Source organism: Mirounga angustirostris, unplaced genomic scaffold (genome assembly GCF_029215605.1).
Source record: "Mirounga angustirostris isolate CCGP_5_RB_7025 unplaced genomic scaffold, mMirAng1.0.hap1 SCAF_3, whole genome shotgun sequence".
Taxonomy (NCBI): domain Eukaryota; kingdom Metazoa; phylum Chordata; class Mammalia; order Carnivora; family Phocidae; genus Mirounga; species Mirounga angustirostris.
In genome coordinates this window covers 73,368,715-73,379,674 of record NW_026991711.1, presented here as the reverse complement: position 1 = coordinate 73,379,674, position 10,960 = coordinate 73,368,715, and the positions used below count along the sequence as shown (strand labels likewise).

General features: G+C 40.1%; 1 protein-coding gene and 2 non-coding genes across 5 annotated transcripts; all 3 read left to right on the top strand.

Annotated features, from left to right (window-relative positions):
- The first annotated feature begins 5,159 nt into the window (after window positions 1-5,159).
- On the top strand, window positions 5,160-10,462 carry RPL21 (ribosomal protein L21). 3 transcript variants are annotated; one of them, XM_045869231.3, is made up of 6 exons: window positions 5,160-5,305; window positions 7,952-8,030; window positions 8,294-8,355; window positions 8,913-9,025; window positions 9,944-10,094; window positions 10,260-10,462. In XM_045869231.3, exons 2-6 carry the CDS (start codon window positions 7,964-7,966, stop codon window positions 10,347-10,349), a joined length of 483 nt encoding a protein of 160 aa, XP_045725187.1. In that variant the 5' UTR covers window positions 5,160-5,305; window positions 7,952-7,963; the 3' UTR covers window positions 10,350-10,462. The 3 variants fall into 3 exon arrangements, with proteins under 3 accessions (XP_045725187.1, XP_045725188.1, XP_064442344.1); XM_045869232.3 differs by lacking the exon at window positions 5,160-5,305 and adding an exon at window positions 5,326-5,557; XM_064586274.1 differs by lacking the exon at window positions 5,160-5,305 and adding an exon at window positions 5,326-5,571.
- Window positions 8,730-8,800, top strand: LOC123840082 (small nucleolar RNA SNORD102). Its single transcript, XR_006789895.1, has one exon. It is a non-coding gene; the product is annotated as a small nucleolar RNA SNORD102 (small nucleolar RNA).
- Window positions 9,093-9,219, top strand: LOC123840098 (small nucleolar RNA SNORA27). Its single transcript, XR_006789909.1, has one exon. It is a non-coding gene; the product is annotated as a small nucleolar RNA SNORA27 (small nucleolar RNA).
- Window positions 10,463-10,960: the final 498 nt, after the last annotated feature.

The following is a 10,960-nucleotide window of genomic DNA, read 5'->3' as shown; positions in this document are numbered from 1 at the left end:
GACAAAGGGCAAATCAAAAGGAGTTGATGGATACTCATACAGAGTTCCCCACTAGAGCCTCACACATAGAGGATAGATCCAGGTTTCCTCCTAGCTTGGAAAATGTGTCCTGCTGGAGTTAAACTGCCAATGTCCTCTGAAAACCAAAATAAAACAAAACATATACCTTATCAAAATCCCTTCACAGGAGAAAATGTGAAAATAGAAATAGAGATGTGACTTTAGCTTAATAACCAAAAGTTATGGGTTTTGTTTAGTACTTTATTCAAGCCTGGTACTAAGTATTAATTTCTCTCATTTTAATAAGTCACATTCTTATTCATTTGTTGACCTTATTTTCTAAAGCTATTGGATGACTTTCATTTCTCTGAGTTTTTAAAATTGTTATTCATCTCTGTGCTTTTACAGAAGTTAAAATACCCTCTGCCTAAAATACTCTTACTACTTGTTCTATGGTCAAAGCTTTACTCTCTCATCAAGTCCAGCCTCTCTGGGAAGCTTCCTTTTTGTCCAGGGGTTCGTCTCTCATCTGCTCCCTTCCTCTAATGTAGGTGCAAGGTATCATCCATGGAATGCCCATACTGTTCATGTTCAGTGTCCTCTATTATACCGCTTAGAATATTGGAATGTACTCACTTTTTTCTTCCACCAAACTCTTTGTGGAGTCCTTGAGGGTGAGGGTCATGTTTTATTCATGTTTATAGTCTCATCACTCAGTGTAGTAACCTGATATAATCTAGATGCTAATAAATATTAAATGAATTTTGAGTTTTCCTTCTTTCCACATTTAATTTACTTCACTTTTTTTTTTTTAAGTTTCAATGCTTTTCTTTTTCTCTTTACACTAATGATCTCAAAGTGGAGACAAATTGCCTATAAGAGAGTCAGGAAACCACTATGGTTTTCCGATGCGTATGACAGAGCTAGTGAAACAAACCTATTTTAAAAGCCTGTAGTAAAAATAAATGCCTCACTCTCTTTAGAAGAAAATGCTAATAAAATGGGGGGGGTTCACGTTGAAAATCCATTTGGCAATTTTTTATGCAGTTAGACACACACCTACCTTATGGTCAAGCAATGTTCAATCCAGGTATTTTCCCAAAAGAAATTAAAACATATTCACAAAACGTTTATGACAGTTTTATTCACAGTATCAAAAAATTTCAAACAACCCAATTTCTATCAAGAGAAGAATGTATAAATAATTTGCAGTATATTCGCATAGTGGAATACTATTCAGTATTAAAAAAGGAATTGAGGGGCACCTACGTGGGTCAGTCGTTAAGCGTCTGCCTTCGGCTCAGGTCATGATCCCAGGGTCCTGGGATCGAGTCCCGCATCGGGCTCCCTGCTCCGTGGGAAGCCTGCTTCTCCTTCTCCCACTCCCTCTGCTTGTGTTCCCTCTCTTGCTGCGTTTCACTGTCTCTCTCTCTCTCTGTCAATTAAATAAATAAAAAATCTTAAAAAAAGAAAAGAAAATGGACAGAGCAGAAGCAAGAGAGAAAAAAGTGACCTTAACGGGTCCTTTGCTAGTTCGGGCGAGAGATTTTAGTAGCGGTGGTAGAGATGGGAAGAGGCAGGCCATCTGGGACAAAATTTGCTGATGGACTGGATATGGTGGGGGGAAAGGAAAACTTAAAAATGAAACCAAGGCTTCTGATTTATGTTATTTACTGACATGGGAAATATTGGACTGAAAACCGGTTTGGGGGTGGAAATAATAAGTTTTATTGTGGACACATTAACTTTGAGATACCGAAGGTATCCAAGAATAGATGTTACCCTGAATAGTTTTGAGAAGAGTCCCGAATTTAAAAAATAAATCTGGCAGTAAGCAGGATAGAGATGAAATTTGAAGTTATAGGTATACATAGAATTCCCCAAGAAGAGAATGGAGAAAGAGAAGAGCAGGGGAACTAATTCCAAGTCCTGAGGTACTCTATTATTTTAGAGGACAGGAAAAATAAAGAAAACCAGCAAAATGGGCTGTGGAGTGGTCAGAAAGGATACTGTTTCAAGAAGGGAATGGCCAAAGCTTCTGAGAGGTGAAGAAAGACATGAACAGAGAATATCTTTTGGATTTGGTAACATGGAAGCAGCTTTAGTGGCATGAGTAGGGCAGAAGTCAGATTAAACTGAAAGCAGAATGGGAGATAAGAGATAGTAACGTTCATGTATTAGGTTAAACCATATGACCTTGCTGACATCGGACAGTTTTTGATGTACAAAAACAGTAATTTCAAATGATTCTTTTTTTAAAAAGCTTGATGGAAGAAAGTATGGAGCAGTATAGGAGGAAAAGATGCAGTCAAGCAGGGCCAGGAAGGTGGAAGGAGAGGGTTGTGGGTTTTGGGTGGAAAGACCAAAACATGTTTGTACACTGATAAAAACAAAGCAATTTATCAGCTAAAGAAAGGTGAAGAAAAGGGATAGAAGATTTGGTTATCGAAGAAAAAATGTGAGATAACCTTTACAGAGATTAGGTGTGTAAACTAACTCTGGAACTGCATGGGGCTCTTAGGCACCACTTGAGAATTGTTGATCTTGAATGTATGGCAGGGGCTAAAAGCTCAAATGCTGGCAGGGGCAAGACAAGTAAACAACTGAAGCAGGCTCAGTGGACATGAAACTCAAGAATATATATCCAGTCTAAATGGGGTGGCCACTAGATTGCTACCACCCAAACTGTCAATCCTACGTTGCCACATCCTCTGATTTTTCAAAGAGGAGCCAGAAATCTTGATTTTTTACATGACATATCATAATTTTAAAAATTCTCTACATGTTGAAGAAAACAGAGGTTGCATTTATCCAAGGTTGTACATTTGTTAGGAGAGTGATATGGAAGACTGACTTGAGTTAGTTGAGATGGAGTGACTGTAATGATGAACTACTAAAAATTAAGTTGGATAAAAAAGAATATAGAAGCTAAAGGGAATTAGTGGTTACAGTTAAGGTGGAGGAGTCAATGTATTAGGGGCACCTGGGTGGCTCAGTCATTAAGCATCTGCCTTCGGCTCAGGTCATGATCCCAGGGTCCTGGGATGAAGCCCCACATTGGGCTCTCTGCTCAGCGGAAAGCCTGCTTTTCCCTCTCCCACTCCCCCTGCTTGTGTTCCCTCTCTCGCTGTGTCTCTCTCTGTCAAATAAATAAATAAAATCTTAAAAAAAAAAAAAAAAGGAGTCAATGTATTAAAGGAATCGATGAAGACTGGCTCCTGATTCCTCAAGTTCTTGAGCAAGTGAGCTCAAGGCTAAAGATTACAGTCACAGAATGTATAAAAATCAAAACTTTGGAGCCTATGCAGCTTTTAGAAATTACAAATTCCAGATGCATCGGAGAGTAAGTCAAATAAACGCAAAAAATCAATGGGATAACGTTATTTAAATTCAAGCAGGTTGGGTGCCTGGGTGGCTCAGTTGGTTAAGCGACTGCCTTCGGCTCAGGTCATGATCCTGGAGTCCCGGGATCAAGTCCCATATCGGGCTCCCTGCTCAGCAGGGGGTCTGCTTCTCCCTCTGCCCTCTTCCCTCTCGTGCTCTCTGTCTCTCATTCTCTCTCTCTCAAATAAATAAATAAAATCTTTAAAAAAAAATTCAAACAGGTTAAGATTTTTGTTGTTTAGCTGACTTTTAGAAAATACATCATAAAAATAATACAATGAGAAAAGCATCAGACAAATTCCAGTATTGGGACATTCTACGAAATAGCTGACCAGTACTCCTCAAACTGTCAAGTTCATCAAAAACAAGGACAGTCTGAGAAAGTGCCACAGCATAAGGAGACATGATAATTACATATAATGTGGTATCCGGGATGGAATGCTAACAGAAAAAGAATATTAGGTAAAATTAAGGAAGTCTGAATAAACAATGGATTTTAGTTATCAATAATGTACAAAATTGGTCCACTAATTGTAACAAATACATCATACCAATGTCAAATGTTAATAGGGGAAACTGGGTACCAGGTATACAGAAATTCTTTGTACTATTTTCTCAAAAAATTTTTTAAATAAATCTAACACTACTCTAAAAAACATGCTATTAAAATAATACATATCAGGGGCGCCTGGGTGGCTCAGTCGGTTAAGCATCTGCCTTCGGCTCAGGTCTTGATCCCAGGGTCCTGGGGTCGACCCCACACCGGGCTCCTGGCTCAGCGAGGAGCCTGCTTCTCCCTCTCCCATTCTCCCTGCTTGTGTTCCCTCTCTCAGTGTCTCTTTCTGTCAAATAAATAAATAAAATCTTTAAAAAATAATAATAATAATACATATCAAAAAGTGTAACAAATGAAACAATGGCTACCTATATTTTCAGTAATAGTCAAGATAGTAAAAACCTCTTATACTACTTCATGGTTCCTTCCCTACTGGACATGAAATAGATTTCTAAATTCGATTTTTTTCCCTTTTATTTCTTGACTTCTTCCATTACGTATGCATATGTAGCTAAGCAACATACGATAGTGTTTTACATGTTTTCAGATTCTATGTAGATCGTCATACTATGCGTTCCACAACCTCCTCTTTTTGTCTCATATTTCTGGGTCTAGTATTGATTTACTGGCATATTCCATCATATGAGCGTCCCATTAATGAATGTACTCTCTTCGGTGGATGTCGCTAATTTTTTGCTTTTATGTCCTGATTTACATGTCAACGTTCCTACAAGATATATACTTAGGAGCAAAATACTAGGGTACAGTATTTGAAACTTTGCAGTTTTACTTTATTTTGTCAAATTGCTTTCAAAATGCATGTTTAACACGCACACGCCAACAAGAGTGTGGCATATCTTGACTCATAGAGCAAAAAAACCTCTTGAAAGACATACAAACTGGATAATACGTTTGCCTCATTACAGTTTGTCTTCTGCGCCCACGTAATCATTTCTGCAAACATAGAGCTGTTACGAGCCCCACAAAAGGCTTAGACGCCGTTACACCAACCGCTCCGCGGCGCCCGGAGACGCCGACACACGCGCGCTTCCGGCGTAAGCTCGACGCAAAGGCAACGCCCCACGCTTGGGTCACCGGCGCCGTGATTGACGCCCCTGAAGGCCCCTTTCCGGGCTGTCCGGAAAGATCCAAGTGTCAGCTTGTGTTGGTCTATTGCCTCTTTTTCACAAGAAAGAAAAATATTCTGCCAGGCTCCCCTTGTTCTCTGAGAAGATCCCCTTCCCCAGAAGAGTTGCTTTCGGCTGGCATTTCTTTCAGGCAGTGCTGTGGGCAGCCCGTAGGCCCTTGTAAGGCGAGCGCTGCGGCTCCGCCTCCTTCCTTTCGGCCGGAACCGCCATCTTTCAGGTAGGGCTGGCATGTGGCTCCTGGAGCCGCATGTCTCACGGACACGACTTCTGAACTTGTGACCACAGCGGCAGTGCACTGAGGTCCTTGAGAGGCCGTCTAGCTTGTCCTGGGCCCACTGACCTGGGTGGTGGAGTTATGGTCGTCCCAGACCAGGAGCGGCGTGCGCCGGGCCGGGGGCTGAGAACCAGACGGCAAGGCCGCGGCCCTGCGTGGGGAGAGACTCGAGAAAAGCGAAGCCGAGTCCCTGGGGTGAGGCAGTTCGGGTCAGTCTGGGAAAGAATTTGTTTTTCCTGTGTCCCCACGGCTTCAGCCTCGGTATTCTGGGCCTTCGGACAGGTTTTGTGCGGCCGCGTGGCCCAGTGCCTTTCGAACTCTTCAGTGTGGCGGTTTTGCCACTAATGTAAAGCCTAAACCTGTGATGCTGTGGGATAGGAGCTTAGGGGTAGTAGGACTGGGTTTACGGGTTTAAAGGCATGTGCTTTAACTTCCGGTAAGGCCTAGTTGTGTGTGAAAACCTGGGTTTGCGGTCCGAGAACAGTGGATGCCTTGCGTGATAGGACCGGTAGACCGCTCGGCTTTAGTGCGTGAAATCAATCCGGTTGTTTTAAATTGGGGCCCCAAATCGCGTTTGGACAAATGGAAAGTGCTTTCCGGTTGCCACAAGTATTGTTTTGTTAACGCTGGGGCAGCATGTGAATAGTTAGGTGTCTCATTTGGAATCTTAGGGGGAAAGTCATTGAATTACCACTTAATCTTACTTTTCTTTTTTTCGTCTTTTTTTTTCTTTCGTCTTTTCATCTAGTTTGTAAATGTTAGCTACCAGAGTTGAGCAAACTGTAGGTTGCGTTTTATAGTGGGTCCTGTTTGGTACTCTTAAATAATCTAAAGCATCACTGTTTCTACTTATTATTATTTTTTAATATTTTGTTTATTTGAGAGGGAAAATGAGATAGAGAGCGAGCATGAGAGGGGGGAGGGTCAGAGGGAGAAGCAGACTCCCCGTTGAGCAGGGAGCCCGATGCGGGACTGGAGCCCGATGCGGGACTCGATCCCGGAACTCCGGGATCATGACCTGAGCCGAAGGCAGTCGCTTAACCAACTGAGCCACCCAGGCGCCCTATTTTTTTAAAGCGTGTGTTGGTTCGTGATGTAAGATAGATTTCTTCCTGGGGAGAATGGATCTGGTGGAAAGACAACGGACACTGGAGTCAAATTACTTTCCATTACTGAATCTGCCACTTAGTGACTCCATAAAGTGATTTGGACCTGCAGACTGTTGTTTATGAACTTGACACTTGGGTATGAGTTGACACAAATGTAGAGAATTTGAGAATTAAAGCAGAATATCTGGCACTTAATAGATGCTTAGTTGCCTTTTTAAAAAGTAACGGATGCATTTGTTGTAACAATGATGTGGTTTTGGTGGGTTAGGTGAAACATTGTGTCTCCATACCTCCCAGGTTAATGAATAAGGTACTCTGGAGTCACTTTTCTTTAAGAAGTGTTAATAAGAGGGCACCGGGGTGGCTCAGTCGGGCTCAGGTCATGATCCCAGGGTTCTGGGATCGAGCCCCGCGTGGGGCTCCCTGCTCCGTGGGGCGTCTGCTCCTCCCCCTGCTTGTGTGCTCTCTTTCATTCTCTCTCAAATAAATCGTAAAATAAGAAAAAAAGGAATGTTAATAAGAGACTGATTTATGTTACAGTCCCATCAGGTTAAGCCTGACTTAGCATATCTGCCTTGTGGTAGGAGTAATTCTTAGCAATGATAGTTCTGCCCTCGAATGACCTGAAGCAATAAAAACCATTGTTTTAACCTTTTGGGAAACAGTGAAATACTTCATTTGAAATGCCTATCTGTGAATTCTTAGATAATGATAAATTGATTACCACTTACTAAGCCATAGGCTAGAACTTGCTGAATGCTTTGTAGACATTACCTCAGTTAATTGTAAGAGTATTAACCCCATTTCGCAGATGATGATCAGAATTTAAATATAAATTTCTCAGGAAGCAAGTGGCAGAACCTAAGTCAGATTAGGTCAGTAGTTATAAAGCCTGTGTTTTTCAAAACCCTTCAACTCTACATACGTTTATTAGTAAATGATGGAGTAATCAGAAGTATGAAGTGATTTGGAAATTCGTGGCAGATGCTGTGTAAGATACACTGTCACAAAAAATAACACCAATAAGAGAAGGGGTTTAATCACCATGTAAAAATGCAGGGCTGAGTTGTCTTGTTCTCCAACAACAAATAAATTACCACCAAGTTAGTTAATCCCAGTGCCTTTGGCATTCTGGGCTGGGTTCTACTACAGACAAGCGTGGTTTTAGAAGTTTTGTTGTGTTTTTATGTTCTAACAGGGAAAGTACTGGTGTGGGTTTAAAATAAAATCCTGCTACTTAGTAGCTTTAATGTTAACAACACTTAGGCAGTTTCGGCAAAAATCTTATATGCCAAAATGATGGGTTTTTACCGTTTATGAGAAATATCAATTGGTGAATCATCTTCTTACATTTCTTAATTCTGTAGCTCCTGTAGTGCAAGCGTTTGACATTTACAGGGTTGTTTGATTGGTTTTTGTTTAAAAAGAAAAATGTCAATTTTGCATTTGCATTTAACTGTTTTATACTTTCTGTTTTCAGTAATTCGCCAAAATGACCAACACAAAGGGAAAGAGGAGAGGTACTCGCTATATGTTCTCTAGACCTTTCAGAAAACATGGTAAGTAGATTTACCCTCTAGAGAGCAAACATAGCATACCTTCATACAATGCATTCTTACTAAATGGCATTAATTAACCAACATCTTCCTAACTTGTTTTTGTAATAAAAGCATAAATTTCATATAGTAGTCTTTTATAAATAAGATTTAAAAATAAAACTGTCAAAAATAGAGTATGTTGAAAGCTAATAAGCTTGCATGTTTCTTTTATACTCTAGACTTTTTAATCTTGATACTGACTATACTCATTTTTTTGGGTGCAGGAGTTGTTCCTTTGGCCACATACATGCGAATCTATAAAAAAGGTGATATTGTGGACATCAAGGTAAATTCTACAATTGGGTAAATAACCTACAGAATATTAGAAGGTAGAAAAGTTTAATTTGGAATTCAGATACTAGTGTATGTTGAATCTGTTGGCTTTTTATTCTCCTGAATAGGGAAAAATCTTTGGTCTGAATAAGAGCTGGTAAGTGTAGAATGGCTATTTAACTCAGAAACCAGAGTTTTTAAAGTGCTATTCCTGAGTCTAAGAATTTTCTCGTTACTTGTTAACAGGTTGTGAATTTGTGGAGGTAGAAAGGAATAATACCTTAGTGCAAAATTTAATTGTTGATGGTGTTAGAGATTGTTACTTTTGTAAAAACAAGTGACAGTTTTGTTTTGTGACCAATATTTAAATGTATCCTGGTACTCTGGAGCTTAATGATGATTGTCTTTTTGATTGCTTAAAGCAATGTGAAAAACACATTTCACCGGCTCTGAAAGCTCTTGAGTTGCTATTTAAAAGAAAATTTTAGAGTATCATAGTTACTTTAATAAGAGTCAGGATGTAAAAGGAAGGGGAAATGCTGGCATAACTTTCATCTCCTTTCTTAACAGGGAATGGGCACTGTTCAAAAAGGAATGCCCCACAAATGTTACCATGGCAAAACTGGAAGAGTCTACAATGTTACTCAGCATGCTGTTGGCATTGTTGTAAACAAACAAGTTAAGTAAGTAACGTCGGGGTTCTTTTTAGTCAGGGTTCTTTCTAGCCGATCAGTATTCCTTCATACCCCATACCCCCTTTTCACTTTGCCAATTGGACTTATGTCTTTATTGGTCATTCAAGTGGGGCAAAGGAAATATCCTTTTAAAACTCAAGCAAACTGGGTGTTTGCCTTGTATCCTGTCAGAGGAAACAAATTGAACTAGACTTAATGGAAAGTTTTATTAGGATTTGGTGTTAAGCAGTTCTAGTTTTCAGAGTATAAAAAAGAATAGTAAGTAGTAAATTGAGTTAGTGATTTGGTTTTGGTTATATAGTATTTCAAGGTCTGTCACCTCATCAAAAGAAAGCTTAGAAGTGGAGATGTTTGGGGGCATATGGGTAGTGCAGTTGGTGAAGCATCTCTTGATTTTGGCTTGGGTTGTGGGCTCTCGAGCCCCACGTCAGGCTCCATGCTCAGCATGGAGTCTGCTTAAGACTCCCTCTCCTTCTACCCCCCCAAAATAAATAAATCTTTTATTTATTTTTAGAGAGAGAACATGAGCAGTGGGGAGGGGCAAAGGGAGAGGAGAGAGAGAGAGAATCTCCAACAGACACCCTGCTGAGTGCAGATCCCAACACAGGGCTCAATCCCATGGCCCTAGGATTGTGACCTGAGCCAAAACCGAAGAGTGGAAGGCTCAACTGACTGAGCCACCTAAGCACCCCAGTGAATAAATCTTAAAAAAAAAAAAAGTGGAGATGTTTGCTTCAAGGCCTCTTACAGTACAATTAATGATTGTAAATTAGCCATGGCCTTGCTGAGTAATGTTATCTGTTGGTAAAAGGTTTGTGGTTTGTTTAATAAATGAAACTGCCAAATAAAATTGGACTTTGTTAACATTTTTGCTGAAGCATTTATAGTAATGTTGATTCTCCCCAGGGGCAAGATTCTTGCCAAGAGAATTAATGTACGCATTGAGCATATTAAACATTCAAAGAGCCGAGACAGCTTCCTGAAGCGTGTGAAGGAAAATGACCAGAAAAAGAAGGAAGCCAAAGAGAAAGGTACTTGGGTTCAACTGAAGCGCCAGGTGAGTGCTTGACAGATGATTTCTTGGTATTGATCTTGGGAATTTTAAAACTTGCTCAGTGGTAATTTTCTTTTATATGAAAGTTAATGAATTTGAGTATGTTATTTCTTTGTTCTTGAGAACACTTTGAAATTGATTACTGTTCTTGCTTTTTTTTTTTAATAGCCTGCCCCACCCAGAGAAGCACACTTTGTGAGAACTAATGGAAAGGAGCCCGAACTGCTGGAACCCATTCCCTATGAATTCATGGCATGATAAATGTAAAGAAAATAAAAGACCTCAAGACTGTAGAAACATTTCTCTCAATTGAGTAGAAGTGTGGTGTCCTTTCCCCCAAAAAAATATTTAAAGCAAACTTTGTGTCCTAATTCATTGGGTGATGTCTTTATTCAAACTTAGTGGCTTTTTTCTTGCTGGAAGATCTGAGGTAGTTTATTGTAGAACAGTATACTCAGTTGGTTAGGAAACTGCCAGATACTATAAAAATATTTATAGTTGGAAAATAGTCCCTCCAAATCCCTAAGAAAAAAGAATTTTAAAAGAATATGTGAAAGGTTACCTGTCACATTGCATTTAAGCTCAGTGAAAGTTGAGTTCTTGTAATTGTATCCTGTCTTAAATAGCTGTGTTTTAAGGATAAAGAACTTGCCTTTGAGGCTACTATTTAAAAACAGATGGTTTAAAGCACTCTGTCTGGTTCCTACCAAAAAATTGTTTTCCCTGTCATTTCCTTTTACGGTTTGTTTGGTTTTTTTTTTGAATATTTTATTTAGGGCGCCTGGGTGGCTCAGTTGGTTGAGCGACTGCCTTCGGCTCGGGTCATGATCCTGGAGTCCCGGGATCGAGTCCCGCATCGGGCTCCCTGC

What these genes read in the sequence shown, in the direction of transcription:
- RPL21 (XM_045869231.3), top strand. Translation starts at nt 7,964, where the DNA reads ATGACCAACACAAAGGGAAAGAGGAGAGGTACTCGCTATATGTTCTCT. An exon ending in GTGATATTGTGGACATCAAG is followed by an intron (nt 8,356 to 8,912) that starts GTAAATTCTACA and finishes CTTTCTTAACAG; the next exon opens with GGAATGGGCACTGTTCAAAA. An exon ending in GGGTTCAACTGAAGCGCCAG is followed by an intron (nt 10,095 to 10,259) that starts GTGAGTGCTTGA and finishes TTTTTTTAATAG; the next exon opens with CCTGCCCCACCCAGAGAAGC.